Source organism: Dreissena polymorpha, chromosome 16, assembly GCF_020536995.1.
Source record: "Dreissena polymorpha isolate Duluth1 chromosome 16, UMN_Dpol_1.0, whole genome shotgun sequence".
Taxonomy (NCBI): domain Eukaryota; kingdom Metazoa; phylum Mollusca; class Bivalvia; order Myida; family Dreissenidae; genus Dreissena; species Dreissena polymorpha.
Genome location: NC_068370.1, coordinates 33,955,761 through 33,974,894, shown reverse-complemented (window position 1 = coordinate 33,974,894; position 19,134 = coordinate 33,955,761). Strand labels below are relative to the sequence as shown.

At 35.4% G+C, this 19,134-nt stretch overlaps 1 protein-coding gene across 2 annotated transcripts in view; it reads right to left on the bottom strand.

Annotated features, from left to right (window-relative positions):
- LOC127861388 (general transcription factor IIF subunit 1-like) overlaps nt 1-19,134 on the bottom strand; it is a 36,001-nt gene that overhangs the window by 8,125 nt on the left and 8,742 nt on the right. The window contains exons 5-10 of one of the 2 annotated variants that reach the window (XM_052399832.1): nt 18,850-18,967; nt 16,017-16,092; nt 14,672-14,816; nt 12,588-12,699; nt 3,598-3,706; nt 314-411 (exon numbers count right to left, since the gene is read on the bottom strand). In XM_052399832.1, the coding sequence (XP_052255792.1) occupies nt 314-411; nt 3,598-3,706; nt 12,588-12,699; nt 14,672-14,816; nt 16,017-16,092; nt 18,850-18,967 (658 nt within the window). The remainder of the gene's footprint in view (nt 1-313; nt 412-3,597; nt 3,707-12,587; nt 12,700-14,671; nt 14,817-16,016; nt 16,093-18,849; nt 18,968-19,134) is intronic. The other variant, XM_052399833.1, reaches the window with a different exon arrangement.

Below are 19,134 nucleotides of genomic sequence, written 5' to 3'. Positions count from 1 at the left end.
TCAAATATAGATGTGCAGGAGTAAACCTTTTACCCATCCAGTTTCACCAGAAGAGGAGTAGTAAGCATTGTAATTGGAGACCAAGAGATAAAATGAACTTTTGAAGTACAAGAAAACAAAGTCCCAAAGTCAAAAAACATATAAATCTACAAAAAGTTTATGGTTTTTAATTTAATAGTCAAATAAGTAGAAAATGAAAATGTCAAAACAATTATGTTTTAATTGTTTAAGATAACAGTTTTCAAATCTGGTTGTATAATATTTTTTACATAGAAAATATTGTATGGCATGTGCTAATTATATCTACTTGTACCTGCATGAAAAGGACAGATGAGAATTTGTCCTCATTCTTGTCAATGTCTGAGTCATCACTGTCTGAGGAGGAACTGCTGCTGTCACTTTCTCCACCTGCTAAAAACAAATACAAAGCTTTCATCATACACTTAATAAAACAATCTCAAAGTACCGTATTTACTCTATGTTTTCGGACACTTAAAAATAATTAATTTTTTTCGTGTCCGAAAACTTAGATTCGAAAAATATTCACAAAATACAGGTGTCCGAAAACTAAGAGTCAAAAATTGAAGTGTTCGAAAAGAGCGTCAATTGTATCAACGACAACCGGTAATAGCACGCGCGTGTAAAAAACCATGCCGTATAGTATAATTTACAGTTATATACGTTTGCACTGCATTTTAAATCATTTTAAATGCTTAATTTATTTGACAGAAAGTTATTACAAGGTTGTACTTTGACCAACGAGTTCAAAGATGAGCATGTGATGTACTGATACTCGCAAGTATCAACCTGTAATCAACGAAATAAAAAAACACACTATGAATTCTTTGTTTGTTCATTTCAGATAGTTGTTTTCTAACACCTTCAATTGTTCGTTAAACTTGCAATAGGGTGCATCACGCTTTGAAACGATTAGTATTTGTCACAGTTATTTTACTGAGAAGGTGTAGTACCATTGTGGTAGATAATTGAACTGTTAATTGAAACTACCCCTATCGGGTGAAATCATTGTTTAATACCAGTTTACAAGGTTATTTACCCAATAACGCAAATGTAATGGTCCGTTGCCCTCAGGCATGCAGCTGCCATGTCTTATGATGTTAATCTGGTTGTAAAACCCCATGATCCAAGTGTCATTAGATATCGAAAACAGGACCGAAATTCGGTAAAATAGCGCTGTAAAATATACTGTCCGAAAACTTAGACACATTAATTATGGACGAAAACTCGTGTGTCCGAAAATTAAGAGTCACGAAAAATAATTATTTTTGCTAAAAAAAGGGGTGTCCGAAAACTTAGAGTGTCCGAAAACATAGAGTTATTACGGTAATTCAAAAGTCTTTTTTGGTTGCAAACAAATATCATATCATTCATTTTAGCAATATCAAATGAATATTAGAAACATTGAAATGTAAAAAGATCACAGCACAAGTAGCAAGAAATTAAAACAAGAGCACCGCCTTGCGGGTGCAGACCGCTCATCTATTTTCTTTTTAAAGGTGAAGGGACTCTCATTTTCAATCACAAAGGAGGGAGGAGTGGAGTGAAGAGGGGTGTATAGTGTGGGGTTGTGGACATTTATTACATTATCTTCCAAAAAAGCGAAAAAAAAAAAAAAAAAAAAATCGGGGGGGGGGGGGGGGGGTCTGGGTGCGATGGTTGGACGGTATTTCAAACATAACAGTTTAAAAAAAAAATGGGAGGGGGGGGGTATAGTGTGAGGGTGTGGTGGTAATTTGTGAGATGATCTTAAAAAAAAAAATAAAAAAAAAAAAAAAAAAAGGGGGGAGGGGGGAGGGGGGGGGGGGGGGCACGGGGGTGGAGTCTATTGTGGTTTGTCAGGTAAGAGTAGTTTCATCAAAGTATCAATCAAATCTAATCATAAATAAAGAAGTTATGGCAATTTAAGCAAAATTTAATAATTTCACCTTGAGAGTCAAGGTCATTCAAAGGTCAAAGTAAAATTCAAGTTGCCAGGTACAGTACCTCATGATAGCATGTAAGTATTTGAAGTTTGAAAGCAATAGCCTTGATACTTAAGAAGTAAAGTGGATCGAAACACAAAATTTAACCATATATTAAAAGTTACTAAGTCAAAAAAGGGCCATAATTCCGTAACAATGACAACCAGAGTTATGCAACTTTTTCTTTTACTGTACCCTTATGATAGTTTGTGAGTGTTCCAAGTATGAAAGCAATATCTATGATACTTTAGGGGTAAAGTGGACCAAAACATAAATCTTAACCAAATTTTCAATTTTCTAAGTATAAAGGGCCCATAATTCCGTCCAAATGCCAGTCAGAGTTACATAACTTTGCCTGCACGGTCCCCTTATGATAGTTCATAAATCTTGCAAGTATGAAAGCAATAGCTTTGATACTGTAGGAATAAAGTGGACCTAAACACAAAACTTAATCAAATTTTCAATTTTCTAAGTATAAAAAGGGCACATAATTCTGTCAAAATGCCAGTCAGAGTTACATTACTTTGCCTGCACAGTCCCCTTATGATAGTTAGTAAGTGTTGCAAGTATGAAAGCAATAGCTTTGATGCTTAAGGAATAAAATGGACCTAAACACAAAACTTAACCAAAATTGTAAATTTTCTAAGTATAAAAAGGGCACATAATTCTGTCAAAATGCATGCCAGAGTTATCTAACTTTGCCTGCCCAGTCCCCTCATGATAGTAAGTAAGTGTACCAAGTTTGAATGCAATAGCATTGATACTTACTGAGAAAAGTGGAACTAAACGCAAAACTTAACCAAAATTTTCAATTTTTTAAGTATAAAAAGGGCACATAATTCTGTCAAAATGCACACCAGAGTTATCTAACTTTGCCTGCCCAGTCCCCTCATGATAGTAAGTAAGTGTACCAAGTTTGAATGCAATAGCATTGATACTTTCTGAGAAAAGTGGACCTAAACGCAAAACTTAACCGGACGCCGACGCCAACGCCAACGCCAACGCCAACGCCGACGCCGACGCCGACGCTGACGCCAAGGTGATGACAATAGCTCATAATTTTTTTTCAAAAAATAGATGAGCTAAAAAATCATTAAATTTTCCCAAAGAAAATGTGTGCACATGGGACCAGATTAAAAAGTATGGTTTCCTAAGCCAGTTGGCACTATTTCATGCATGTTTGCCAGCTCAGCTCTTCTTGTGTGTTTTTGCAAGTCCCAGTGGATATATAATCAACATAATTTTTATTGCAAGCCAGCTGTCACTATATTACATATGTTTCAATTATGTCCAACATGAAATTAATTATGTAAAAAAAATATGCCCATATAAGTAAAGGTAAAATTGACTTTTAAGCTAGGAATTAAAGTGAAAAAACAACATATTGTCTCCACAAAGAGAATATTGGTTGCTAGTGATATTAAACTGCCTTTCAGGCAAGATCTGACAGATGCATCTATGGAATGTACATACTGACAAAAGAATGAACAAGTGCAGAATGCTTCCAATTGTTAAAGTAAAAAAGGTGAGTTAGAATGTAAGACAAAACACAGACCATTGCAGATCTCCTAACATTATGGCTATAATATTTGTTATTCTCCTTAATCAACCAGACCTTCTTTGTTGTTTTCCTTGCTGTCTTTCTTCTTCTTTTTCTCCTTTTTACTCTGTGCCTCCTTTTCCGCTTCTTCCTCTTCATCCTCCTCATCCTCCTCTTTGTTTTCCTATACAGCAATCAACAAGAGTATAAATGGTTGTTGCATCTTATTTGTTCAATCAAATCACTTCAATATCATCTTAGCATTTTAATTAAAATGTCTGTGTTCTTGAATTTTTTAGTACTGGATTATAAAAAACATTTTCTAGTATATCAACATGTGGTAAGGAAGATTATTACCTTGATATTAACCCAAATTGTATCAAACTGAATTGCAAGCTATGTATAGATAAAAGCTGCCAACACATAAAAATTCATCGCAATGCATACATGTATATTAATGTTTATAAACTTTTTTTTCATTTTCAGTGACGTAATCCTTTATCCCATAGCAAAAATGAATGTTCATGCTATGTTTGTACATAAACAAGAGGGCCAAGATGGCCCTAGTTCGCTCTCCTGAGAGGAGTCGGTTCATTCAATCTTTACCTAATGTCAAACATGACCTAGATATTGACCAGACAAACATCCTGGTCAAGTTTCATCATTATTGAACCAAAACTCTGGTGTAGGAAGTGTTTTTGTTTTTGTAAGATTTGAAATGGTGACCTATATTTTGAGTTGACCCCCCAAACATCAAACTTTGCTTACAAGGATTTTGTATGATGTGATGAAAATTTGGACAATCTAAGGGCAATAATTATGGCATTAATTATGTGATTTTGCTCATCATCAAACTTGACTGAGATCTGTCAGCAACTTTGAAAAAGAATGCTTGAGAAATGTGAATGCTAGAGTGATTTACAAACCAAATGTGGATGTACGGACAGTGGACAAAGACCAATCCTAAAACCTCACCTGAGCAATCAGGTGAGCTAAAAAGTGTGTTTCACCAATCTGAGCCATTTTCCAACTTGTCCAAAAATCAATAAAACCAATGTATTGACTAAGTTTCACGATGATTAGGCAAAAAATGTGACTTCTATAGTGTTCGATCACAAGGTTTCTCTCTATATAGTCACATAAGGAAAACTGCCTCACCCCCCTGGCAGCCATGTTTATTGACCCATTGGGACCATTTGCAAACTCATCTGAGATATATATAAAACAAATCTATTCACCAAGTTTCAAGATGATGATGGGCAAAAAATGTGACTTCTAGAGTGTTCAACCCCCCCCCCCCCCCCGGCAGCCATGTTATTCAACTGACCGGAACCATTTTCCAACTCAACTCTTGTATCAAGGCAACAAATGTTCTGACAAAATTTCATGAAAATTGGGCAAAAAATGTGACTTCTAGAGTGTTCACATGTTTTCACTATATACATACAGAGAAAAATGCCCGCCCACTAGCGGCCATGTTTTTTCAATGATCTGGACCATTTTCGAACTCGTCCGACATATCAATAAAACCAATGTTTTGATTAACTTTCATGATGATTGGGAAAAATGGTGACTTCTAGAGTGTTTAAAAGGTTTCTCTATAGCCATATAAGGAAAACTGCCCCGCTCACTGGCGGCCATGTTTTTCAATGGACCGGAACCACTTTTGAACTCAACCAACATATCATTAAAACAGACATATCGACAAAGTTACATGAAGATTGGCATTAAATGTGACTTCTACAGTGTTTACAAGCTTTTTCTTTTTTTTTGACCTAGTGACCTAGTTTTTGACCCAACATGACCCAGTTTCAAACTCAATCAAGATTTCATTGGGACAAATCTTCTGACCAAGTTTCATGAAGATTGGACAATAAATGTGGCCTCTAGAGTGTTTACGAACAAATGTGGACGGACGGACGACGGACAAAGACCAGTCACAAAAGCTCACCTGAGCAATCAGGTGAGCTAAAAACAAGAGCTGTCACCATAGGATGACATATGCTCCCTATAAACGCTTTGATAGAAGATTTAGAATTTTTGAAACCTAAACACAGATTTTGAAACCTAAACGCAGACCCCAAGTTCACGGTAAAGCTCACAGGGGTAAAAAATTGTGTGCGTATGGAAAGGCCTTGTCCATACACACATGCATACCAAATATGAAGGTTATATCTCAAGGGACATAGAATTTATGAGCATTTTTCGAAACCTAAACGCAGATTTCGAAACCTAAACGCAGACCCTAAGTTCACGGTCAAGGTCACAGGGGTAAAAAATTGTGTGCGTAAGGAAAGGCCTTGTCAATATACACATGCATACCAAATATGAAGGTTATATCTCAAGGGATATAGAAGTTATGAGCATTTTTCGAAACCTAAACACAGATTTCGAAAACTAAACGCGGACCCTAAATTCACGGTCAAGGTCACAGGGGTAAAAAATTGTGTGCGTAAGGAAAGGCTTTGTCAATATACACATGCATACCAAATATGAAGGTTATATTTCAAGGGACATAGAAGTTATGAGCATTTTTCGAAACTTAAACACAGATTTCAAAACCTAAACGCGGACCCTAAGTTCAACGTCATGGTCACAGGGGTAAAAAAATTTGTGAGTATGGAAAGGCCTTGTCCATATACACATGCATACCAAATATGAAGATTATATCTCAAGGGACATAGAAGTTATGAGCATTTTCAAAACCTAAACGCAGATTTTGAAACCTAAACGCGGACCTAAGTTCAAGGTCAAGGTCACAGGGGAAAAAAAAATTGTGCTTATGGAAAGGCCTTGTTCATATACACATGCATACCAAATATGAAGGTTATATCTCAAGGGACATAAAAGTTATGAGCATTTTTCGAAAAACTTAACGCAGATTTAGATGGAAAGGCCTTGTCCATATACAGATGCATACCAAATATGAAGGTTATATCTCAAGGGACATAGAAGTTATGAGCAATTTTCGAAACCTAAACGCAGATTTCGAAACCTATACGCGGACCCTAAGTTCAAGGTCAAGGTCACAGGGGTTAAAAATTGTGTGCATATAAAAAAAGGTCTTGTCCATATACACATGCATACCAAATATGAAGGTTATATCTCAAGGGACATAGAAGTTATGAGCATTTTTCGAAACCTAAACGCAGATTTCGAAACCTAAATGCAGACCCTAAGTTCAAGGTCAAGGTCACAGGGGTAAACATTTTTGTGCGTATGGAAAGGCCTTGTGCATATACACATGCATACCAAATATGAAGGTTATATCTCAAGGGACATAGAAGTTATGAGCATTTTTCAAAACCTTAACGCAGATTTTGAAACCTACACGCGGACCCTAAGTTCAAGGTCAAGGTCACAGGGCAAAAAAAATGAATGTGTCAGGAAAGGCCTTGTCCATATACACATGCATACCAAATATGAAGGTTATATCTCAAGGGACATAGAAGTTATGAGCATTTTTGAAAACCTAAATGCAAAGTGTGACGGAAAGATGGACAGACAGACAGACGGACGGACAGTTTGATCACTGTATGCCCCCTTTTCTTTGGAAGGGGGCATAAAAACATCCAACCTCAAATAACAATTAACACATAAATGAAACACAACTACACTGTATTATTATGAAAATATTAATAATCAAAGGGGAGTAACTACTGCATTCTTAAATGCAATACATGTATTTAGAAGAGTTGTCTCACATGTTACATGACCTTAATTCATGATCGTTTGCAAACCGTTTTACTATATAAATAAAAGGAAAACTGCCAAGTCCCCCTGGCAACTATGTTTTTCAACAGACCGGAACCATTTTCAAACTCAACTCGCGTATCTAGGAAACAAAAGTTCTGACAAAATTTCATGAAAATTGGGCCAAAAATGTGACTTCTAGAGTGTTGACATGTTTCACTGTATACATATAGAGAAAAATGCCCCGCCCACTGGCAGCCATGTTTTTTCAACGATCTGGACAATTTTCGAACTTGTCCTAGAAATCAATAAAACCAATGTTTTGACCAATTTTCATGATGATTGGGCAAAAATTGTGACTTCCAGAGTGTTTACAAGGTTTCTCTAAAGCTTAATAAGGAAAACTGCCCCTCCCACTGGCGGCCATGTTTTTCAGCGGACCGGAACTACTTTTGAACTCATCCAAAATATCATCAAGACAAACATTTTGACAAAGTTACATGAAGATTGGGCATGAAATGTGACTTCTAGTGTTTACGAGTTTTTTCTCTTTTTGACCTAGTGACCTAGTTTTTGACTCGGCACGACCCAGTTTCAAACTCAACCGAGATTTCATTGGGATGAAGCTTCTGACCAAGCTTCATGAAGATCGGACAATAAATGTGGCCTCTAGAGTGTTTACGAACAAATGTTAACAGACGGAGGGACGTACGATGGACAAAGACCGGTCACAAAAGCTCACCTGAGCAATCAGGTGAGCTAAAAATCCAATGCAAAATATCCATAAAAACTTGTTCACCTCAAATCAATATTTATCTTTAAGAACAGCAACCTTGACCTTACACAACACACACCTCACCAACCGTTTGATAGGTATCCATGCAATCTTGTAACATTATTAAGGTATGAGCACTCTAATGGGACATGTTGATTTTTCCTCTTTTTTCTTTGCATATTTCTTAGTGTTGTGGTATTCTGCATTGATATTTAAAGTTAAAATACAATTCATCATACAATATTTTTTTTTTGACATTTTCAGTTTTGAACCCCAATTTTTATTTTCTCCATTTTTTCTGAACCATGTATTTACAAAATTCACTCTCATTAATCCAAATATTGAACAAACAACACTTTTCTAGTATGTATTAATAGATAAATGCATAATATATAACAATATGATAGTTTATAACATGTGAGAAAAGGAATAAAGAAAATATAAACAAACAAGTGATGCCATCATCCTTCGGATAACGAGAAAAATTGCAATCTCTAGTGGTCATGAGTCTTTTTTTTAATAAATTGTAAAAAAATGGCAAAAGGAAATTACAATCTTCCAACATAGAAATCATCTACAATATATGCTTGAATAAAAAATAACGAAAAAAATGGGGGTCACCAGTGAAAACGAAAAGTTCCTGCTTTACAATCAAGGGTACCCCCATTTTCCAGAAACGCCATACTGAATTTGAGATTTTTATGTGAGCATAAAGATGAGCTAAACATTCAAAAATTCTCATAAATAGATAAAAAAAAGAGCAAAAGCCTATAATAAACTCATAAACATATTAACAGGCATACATCTCATAGATCATTTGTGAAATGGAACCTACTCAGTGCAGTAAGATTTGCTAACCTTGTTTGAAATTGCACGAGAAATGCATTCTCCTATAAATAAGACTTGAAAATGTTAAACGGAAATAAGAACATTTATAATTAAGTAACAAGGCACATTTTATCATTCAATTATACACGTTTAAAGGAACATAGATTTATCAATTTATCAATGATTAGTGATACTAGTGAGAACATTAAACTTATTATGACAAACAAAACAAATACATGATTGTCATAGTAGTTTTTTGAAGAACTTCGACAGGTTGGAACAAGTGTCTCCAAAAGACGCTTGGCATTGGTGACCCTGGGCTGACTGTCAGAGTTATTCATTATGAAAATGTTCTTGAGACTATCACATTCAAAGATCATTTAAAGATGCATAAGTTTGAGTCCCGAGCCAGCTATAATATTTATATTGTTGCAGCATTGAACACATGACTGTAAACAAGAACACTCAGTGACTGCAAGTTCCTAGCTTGTTTCTGGGTTGAATTTGAGTCCATAATCTGTCTGGTTTCATTTTCCTCCTGCACAGGTAATCAGCATATCACCATTGTTCCTTTAAAGTTGATACATGTATTTGCCTAGTAGTTATATTCAGGCAGGTTCATAAGAACTTCAATAAGTTTAAGTCCAAAGAAAATTATGCATAATTGCAAATTGTGTATGAATAATTTAAACCATTTTTATTTATTAAAACTAAAATATTTGGTTTTTTCTTATTATTTGCCTTCAATAAGCCTTCTCAAAGTTGTTTCTATAAATTGACAACATTTTCTTCATGTTATTTAACAAAACAATCATATACAGATGTCAAATACACAAGCACTTATATAGGAGTAAGAACTGACATAAGTGTTTCATGGGAAGTGTGACATAATCAATTATTATATGCATCATTGTTTTTATTTATTCAGACATTCACTACATAGCATGTCATTACTAGTATTTTATATGATATGCCCTTTTAAACTGGATTAATAAGTAAATGTAAACACCACATATATACATTCTTCATCCAAATGTTAATACCAAAGACATGTATTATCCCTACTGGATATGAAACCGACTTTTAATGTTACATTTTATTTATTACATAAAACATTGGTTCTACATTAACAATCACATAAATCAGTGCAATACCTAAGTTAATTTCCATCTTATAAGTAATTCTGCTATAAAGGAGACGGTTGACACTTGATGAATGGTCATACCCGTATGTATTTCCATTTTCTTTAAGTTCAACTGATCATTGGAACAGTGCTGACAAAAAAGTAATTAACCCTTCCTGGACCACCAATGTTGTTGATCATTGCTGAAAAGATAATAAATATGCAGCATTTTAATTTGGATAACCATAATACATAATTTAGGAGATCACACAAGTAGCAGTCATTGGCATATCATTTTCAGAATAGTTATTTTAGTATTTGTGACATAATATAATGTTGTCGTTTGTTTGAGGAAAACATCATTAATTTGTCATAAAATTCAAATATGCTGTCCTTCATTTCCATGCATTTACAACACACATTTTTCCTTACATGGCATATTTTCTTTTTCAAAATGAAAGCAAATATAAGCCTGATTATGTGGTAAAAATCACTGACAGGGTGCATTTTTCCTACACAATTTACTTTACTCCAATTATGAATAATGAAACTGTTATAGATCTACTTGAAAAAAAAAGCATAATACATGTACCTTCCTGTTTCGAGCTTTGTGTTGATAGCAAAACAAGGCATTCCTCTTGAAAAGTAAAAGACTCTTCTTTACGTGATGGGTTTTGCCGTACGATAACCAGTTCACATGGCTACAGTCATCACACAAGTATAAATCCACCCTTTTTACTGCTCACCAACAATATTAAATTTTGTAAGTGACACGGGTTCTAAAAGTTATTCTTGACTGGTGAAAATGTTCAATCGTTTTGACAGTCGTATTGCCAGGAATCGTTTTTTTCATAAATATCAACACTGCCATGCATAAGTTGACGTTTATCATAAACTCGAATCACATTAATATGAACAACAATAACACTTTTATGAATCTTTCTCTTCCAAGATAGCAAATTGCTTTTTCTTTAAACGACCCAATCTGTCAGGTAGAATGTCAGCCATATTAGTTGTCATTTTACTAATTTTGCGGGTCCTACATTCAGTATTTCATAGCGTATTTATCGATTATTCGTTGTTTTCCGCACATACCCGGATAATGTTCGGAGTGCCGGATATGTACGAAATAAGGCGATATTGCTCGAAGTTCATTAGAGTGCTAATACCTTAATTTCATGATTTCATAATTTCAATTCATACTATAGTTATGAACCAGAAACAATCAGTTTGCATGTTTTTCTTATTTGTTTCTAACAATAACACTGACTTGACTGCACTAAATGCAATCCCATTCTTTGTGTAAGCTACAGACACACATGATTTCAAAATAATATTGCAAGCCAAGCTCAAGTTAGTTAACGGATATTGTTTTCTATTTATAGAACCATTGACCATGAACATAACCTGACAAAATACAGTCCCCTGCAAGGTCTCCATACAAGCTCATAGAATGTGCATCCAAATTTTATCAAAGCCACCAGCTGAAAACTGGCCCAGGCATACCTGAATTTCAAAACCAGGCCCCGTGTTCACAAAACATTTTTTGCAATCGAAAATCGAATTTGCTTGTCATTGAAAATGGATTTCCATTGTAGTTGATAGGCAAAAATGAAAATCGATGTCAGTTAAAATCGATTTTCGATTGCAAAATCGTTTTGTGAACACGGGGCCAGGATTGTCACCTTAGTTTCAAATGTAAACAATATTTTAAGATGGAAAAAAACAACTAGGCGCTTATCTGCAATCCAAAGGAACTAACATGTTCAGAGCAGCTTTTGAAATGTTTGCGCAATAAAATTGGCTTCCACCCATGCTTTTTATCCTTAACTATATTTAACAACAACTGAGATATCATTATAAACAAGAGCACTGCATAACGGGTGCCAATGCTCGGCTGCGGGTGCAGTTTTGAATAAATGAAAGCTTGTCAGAATATATTTTTTTTAGAGGTCACAGTGACCTTAACCCTATAATGGGTGTGGCTTGTAGAACTCATCAAGGTGCATCTACATATGAAGTTTCAAAGTTGTAGGCGGAAGCACTTCGATTTTAGAGCCAATGTTTAAAAGGTTAACAAAATGTAAAGGTTTTAGCACGACACCGGACTACGAGCTGGCTATGAGTATGACAATACCTTGGGTTTTCTCCCCGAAAACAGCCAAGCTAAAAATGTAAAAATAAAGTTTTATGATGATTGGGCACAAAACTTTGACTTCATATTATTTGTAACCTTCTCTATATCCATAAAAGGAAAACTGCACCTCCCTTGGGGGTAATGTTTATATGGACAGGAACTTATTGTTCTCAGTAGAGCAATCCATAATAACAAATGATCTCAGCAAGGTTCATGAAGATTAGAACAAGTGTGACTCCTAGAGTATTCACAAGGTTTCACCATAGCCATATAAAGTAAACTTCCCCATCCCTTTTGGTCATGTTTTTCAAAGGATAATACCATATTTTCAAACAGAGCACAGATATAATTGAGACAAAGGTTTTACTAAGTTTAATGAAGGCTAGGCAATAAATCATGCCAATAGAGTTTTGATGATACACAATGAACACCAAATGACAGAAAAAAGGCTATAACAAAAGCCCATAATGAGCACGTTGTGCTCAGGTGAGCTAACACGCCTCACTAACCTCTTCACTGGACTCTTCCTCCGAGTCGATGAGTTTCTTCAGACCCTTCTCCTGGTCAACACCCTGATCATCATACTTGTCATTCTTCGCCTTCTCATCCAGACTTGACTCACTGGTGGCGAAAACATGTTGTTGTTAACAATAATTATAATTAGAGTTAGTCATGACAATGACAATTAACCGCTGATACTGCATTTTGTAATATGCAGCATGTAGTAACTTGAAACTAAAGCTAAACCACATATGTGAATTATTCCCCCAAACTGCTTTGACATCTATGTTAAAAAGCAAAATATGGGCTGTCAGTTGTAGTGGCAGCCATTGTGTGAATACGTGTGTGACTGTGACCATGACCTTTGACCTAGTGACCTGAAAATCAATAGGGGTCATCTGCGAGTCATGATCGATGTACCTATGATAATAGGCCTAATAATTCTTGAGTTATCATCAGGAAACCATTTTACTGTTTCGAGTAACTGTGAACTTGACCTTTTAACTAGTAACCTGAAAATTAATTGGGGTCATCTGCCAGTCATGATCAATGTAACTATGAAGTTTCATGATCCTAGCCTTAAGCATTCTTGAGTTATCATCCGGAAACCATTTTACTATTTCGAGTCACTGTGACCTTGACCTTTGACCTAGTGACCTGAAAATCAATAGGGGTCATCTGCCAGTCATGATCAACATACCTATGAAGTTTCATGATCCTAGGCATAAGCATTCTTGAGTTATCATCCGGAAACCATTTTACTACTTCAAGTCACTAAGAACTTGACCTTTGACCTAGTGACCTGAAAATCAATAGGGGTCATCTACGAGTCACGATCAATGTACCTATGAAGTTTCATGATCCTAGGCGTAAGCGTTCTTGAGTTATCCTCTAAAAACCATTTTACTACTTTGAGTCACTGTTACCTTGACCTTTGACCTAGTGACCTCAAAATCATTAGGGGTCGCCTACAAGTCATGATCACTGTACCTATGAAGTTTCATGATCCTAGGCCTAAGCGTTCTTGAGTTATCATCCGAAAACCATCTGGTGGACGGACGGACCGACATGTGCAAAACAATATACCCTCTCTTCTTCAAAGGGGGGCATAAAAACTCAAGAATGTGTGCATCACTTGGAATGAACAAATCTTCACTAGATACTGATGAAATATTTCATGTTTCAATTCTATCGCTTAAGAAAGGTGGGTTCAATTTGCTCTCAAAAAGCTTACAATTAATCCATCTGCCATGCCCAAGGAAAGTTTACAGGTTACATTACTATGGAATAAGTGAAGGAATGGGCATGAAAACAGTGTATTGCACTTCTCCACTTGATGCTGATTTCATATTTCATGTTACAATTTTATTGAACTGACAAATGTTTGAAGTAATTTGCTCAACATTTTTTATTCAAATGCTATTTCCATGGATAACTTCAAGGGCATATAACTCAGTAACGTGTGGATAATTAGGCATGAAACAGTATCTTAAACATCTGCACTTCATAGTGATTGCGTATTTGATATTTCATTTAATTGCTTAAGAAACGTGAAAGTAGTTTCAAATTTTCAAAATGTTATGCTTCTGTCAATGCTGATTGCTAAGTTCAAGGGAATATGGCTCAGGAATGTTTAGATCATTGATCATGACAAAAAAGTGTTTGCATCACACCCACAATCAACCTGACTGACAAAAGTTGTACCCCCATCACTGCAAAATCTAGATTGATTCACCTCCAAGATTCAGGGATGAAGTCCAGTCAATTTAAGTTCTAAACAAAATTTTGAACGCAATTACATGTACTAACATACATTAGCTAATTATATTAATTACAATCAATTTTCTCTTACCTAACAGAGTCAGATATGTAGACCAAAGAATGTTAAATTCAAAACATTGAAGGCTCTTAAATAAATACAATACAGAATGAAAACATCATTAAATAACATTATTACATATGAAGTTCTTATTAAGAACAGAGTACAGAGAACATTGTTACATAGCAAATATATTGTTGTATAATTCATATAGCTGGCTCAAATAACAAATAGGAGGTAAATGAAGCAGAAAATTGATGGCTGTAAATCCACCTTCCCGAGTCTGAGATGTAGTCCAGTTCCCTGTCATCAAAGTCTCCCTCATCACTCTCCTCAACAGCCTCATCATCAGCATTAATCTTTGCATTTTTCCGCCTCTTTGTCTTCTCTTCCTTCTTCTCCTTTTTGGGCTTCTTTTCTGCATTTAAGTTAAGTTTGTTAGAATAACATCTATTTGAGTGGGTAGTCATTGAACGCTGAGTTGTAAGTAATAGAACAATTATATTTGAGTAACATGAAGAACAAGTAAACTATTTATCATTTTACTGAAATGGGCCATACATCTGGTTGTGTCAAAAAAGAAACCATATCATGGATGGCAAGGTTTCATATGCTGTTAAATATGCATGTTAAGTGTCCTTACTCAAGTAGCAACAGAAAAACCTAACAACTAGGGCTGTAATGAATACACTAGGTGACGAATACGATACATATCACGAAAACAGGTAGACAAATACGAATATTTATTCGCGAATATGAATTTCAATGAACAAAAGTAATACTGACAACTTCACATGACATTATATAGTATGAAACTAATACTATGAGTATTTGTCAATTTTATTAATTGAGTATCATTGCATACTGAAAGCATGAAATATAACACTTTAAAATAACAAAACACTGACTAAAACTGCTTAACCTTTGAACACAGTTTTGAAACTTTTGAGAAAACCAAAGTAGTGCTAGACAAACGACGTGTATTTGGCAGGCGGGTCAACGATATCAATAGCATTCCCTTTGCTAAGCTCCATGTTTGTTGATAAGTTGCTTAATCATTGTCGTAAAGATAAGCAAATAAGAAATTCCATCTGCTAATCCTTTGTGTGTATGTTTGAGCATCAAATCACTCGTATTTACCTAAATAAACATTAAACAACCATCAAAAGATTTTTCAATTCAATGTTGTAAATATTCAACCAGTGCCCGCTATTTTTGTTGATAATCTCAGTGTATTAAAGTTGTAACATAGTGGGTGGGGTAAACACAATGAAAAACGCCGGAATAAGGAGGAGAACATTTAAATATAGGGGTTAATTATATGAACCTTCATTTGTAAGGTAAGATAAGATTATTAAAATCAAATATTCGGTTCAGGAGGTGGCGGATAACAAATACGATTCGTCCACAGCCGTATTCAAGTAATTCGAATATTCGAATGTATCGTTACAGCCCTACTAACAACAGACAATTCTACATGCATCTTCCCCATTTCTGAGAGAGTCTTCACAATATGTATAAAGAAAATTAATACAAAAACAGGAGTTTTTTAACCTGTTTGGTGCTTAAAAACACTCAAACGTTCCATTTGGTTTGATCCAACATTCACAGTATTTACCTGCCCCTTCCTCTGCCTCTTCCTCCTCCTCCTCTTCATCCTCAGTTTCCATCCAATCCTCCATGTCTGTAAGGATCTGAAAAGTTCAGCCACAGAACACCGTAATGAGAACTAAACCTAACGGCTTAAGTCCTTTATAATTAAGACAAAACTGTGTTACTTTTTCTTCAAGTTGGGTCCGAAATTTGACCCAATTCATATCTCAAAAAGTTTTTTTTTTCAAATGACTGCATACAATTCCAAATTGAATTCCAAAATGAAGGTTTCCAAACAATTGTTAAACATGTTAAATACCCATTCAGATCAATCTGTTGAACCTAAGTAAATGTAATGTTTAAACAAGAGCACCGCCTTGCGGGTGCAGACCGCTCATCTATTTTCTTTTTAAAGGTGAAGGGACTCTCATTTTCAATCACAAAGGAGGGAGGAGTGGAGTGAAGAGGGGTGTATAGTGTGGGGTTGTGGACATTTATTACATTATCTTCCAAAAAAGCGAAAAAAAAAAAAAAAAATAAAAAAAAAAATCGGGGGGGGGGGGGGGTGAGGGTGTGGTGATAATTTGTGAGATGATCTTAAAAAAAAAAAAAAAATATATATAAAAAAAAAATTTGGGGGGTGGGGTGGGGTGGGGGGGGTGGGGTGGGGGTATAGTGTGAGGGTGTGGTGGTCATTTGTGAGATGATCTTAAAAAAAAAAAAATTAAAAAAAATTGGGGGGGGGAGGGGGGGGAGGGGGGGGGAGGGCACGGGGGATGGTTTGGGTGAAGTCTATAGTGGTATGTCAGGTAAGAGTAGTTTCATCAAAGTATCAATCAAATCTAATCATAAATAAAGAAGTTATGGCAATTTTAGCAAAATTTAATAATTTGACCTTGAGAGTCAAGGTCATTCAAAGGTCAAAGTAAAATTCAAGTTGCCAGGTACAGTAACCTCATGATAGCATGTAAGTATTTGAAGTTTGAAAGCAATAGCCATGATACTTCGAGTGGATCGAAACACAAAATTTAACCATATATTAAAAGTTACTAAGTCAAAAAAGGGCCATAATTCCGTAACAATGACAACCAGAGTTATGCAACTTGTCCTTTTACTGTACCCTTATGATAGTTTGTGAGTGTTCCAAGTATGAAAGCAGTATCTATGATACTTTAGGGGTAAAGTGACCAAAACATAAATCTTAACCAAATTTTCAATTTTCTAAGTATAAAGGGCCCATAATTCCGTCCAAATGCCAGTCAGAGTTACATAACTTTGCCTGCACCGTCCCCTTATGATAGTTCATAAATCTTGCAAGTATGAAAGCAATAGCTTTGATACTGTAGGAATAAAGTGGACCTAAACACAAAACTTAATCATATTTTCGATTTTCTAAGTATAAAAAGGGCACATAATTCTGTCAAAATGCCAGTCAGAGTTACATTACTTTGCCTGCACAGTCCCCTTATGATAGTTAGTAAGTGTTGCAAGTATGAAAGCAATAGCTTTGATGCTTAAGGAATAAAATGGACCTAAACACAAAACTTAACCAAAATTGTCAATTTTCTAAGTATAAAAAGGGCACATAATTCTGTCAAAATGCATGCCAGAGTTATCTAACTTTGCCTGCCCAGTCCCCTCATGATAGTAAGTAAGTGTACCAAGTTTGAATGCAATAGCATTGATACTTACTGAGAAAAGTGGAACTAAACGCAAAACTTAACCAAAATTTTCCATTTTTTAAGTATAAAAAGGGCACATAATTCTGTCAAAATGCACGCCAGAGTTATCTAACTTTGCCTGCCTAGTCCCCTCATGATAGTAAGTAAGTGTACCAAGTTTGAATGCAATAGCATTGATACTTTCTGAGAAAAGTGGACCTAAACGCAAAACTTAACCGGACGCCGACGCCAACGCCAACGCCAACGCCGACGCCGACGCCGACGCCGACGCCAAGGTGATGACAATAGCTCATAATTTTTTACAGACACCAATATCCAATTTTTGTCAAAATTACCTATTTTTTTCCCAATACAAATAAGTCCAAGCCCTTTTCTCAAATGGTGACAAAAACAACTTCATAATGTCAAAGGGAACATCAAAATGACAAGCAAATTAAAAGTCATCTTACAGATTAAAGGAACGGGAGAAAAGCTTTTCAATTTAATTTCTTCACAGACCTGCCTGTGGAAAATAGCAGTCTGAAGATGGACAAGTATGTCAATATGAAAATTTGTCGCAAATGAAATCTAAATAAAAGTTGAAACCCATTGTACCTCCACTTCCTATCTTTTAATCTTTCAGTATTTTTTTTAAACGTTATCCAAAACTTTGCAAGTAATTTCCTTTACACTTCTGAATGTTTCAGTGACAGAATATCACACAGGATATCAACACAAAAATTTCAGGTATATATCAAAGACATTTGTTTAACAAATGTTAGTCAATCAATATTTTCATTGCAGAATTTTGACTTATTAACCTAATGATTATCTGATAAGACTAAAGACAAGAGATGTGTTTATCAGAAACACAATGCCCCCTACTGCGCCGCTTTGATTCATTTATTTATTTTTTATCATTTTGCAGGTACAGATAATTATCTCCCTTTAAAGCTTATTAAAGTTTTTTTAACCTTTGACCTTGAAGGATGACCTTGACCTTTCACCACTCAAAATTTGCAGCTCCATGAGATACACATGCATGCCAAATATCAAGTTTCTATCTTCAATATTGCAAAATTTATCGCAAAACTTTAACCAAGGTTAAAGTTTTGGGACAGAATGACAGTCAGACAGGCCAAAAGCAATATGCCCCCAATCATTCGATCTGGGGGCATAAAAAGAGAATGCACCCACCAGACTTTTTTTGTCTTTCTTTTTGTCTTTCTTGTCCTCAGGTTTCTCCTCTGTCTCCTCTTCATTCTTGATTCTCTTGCGCACCATGATGGAGAATAGATTCATGGTCTTGTCCCGTCTGTCAAACAAACATTTTAACCAACATTCAAGAACAAAGAACAGTACAATAAGTTTTGTCATTATAAGCCCACAGGACTCAAATGGCACCACTTATTAAAAATTTGAATGCTCAAACTGTGACAAGAAAGACTTAGAAAATGAACGCCACTGATATTTTATGGTGGA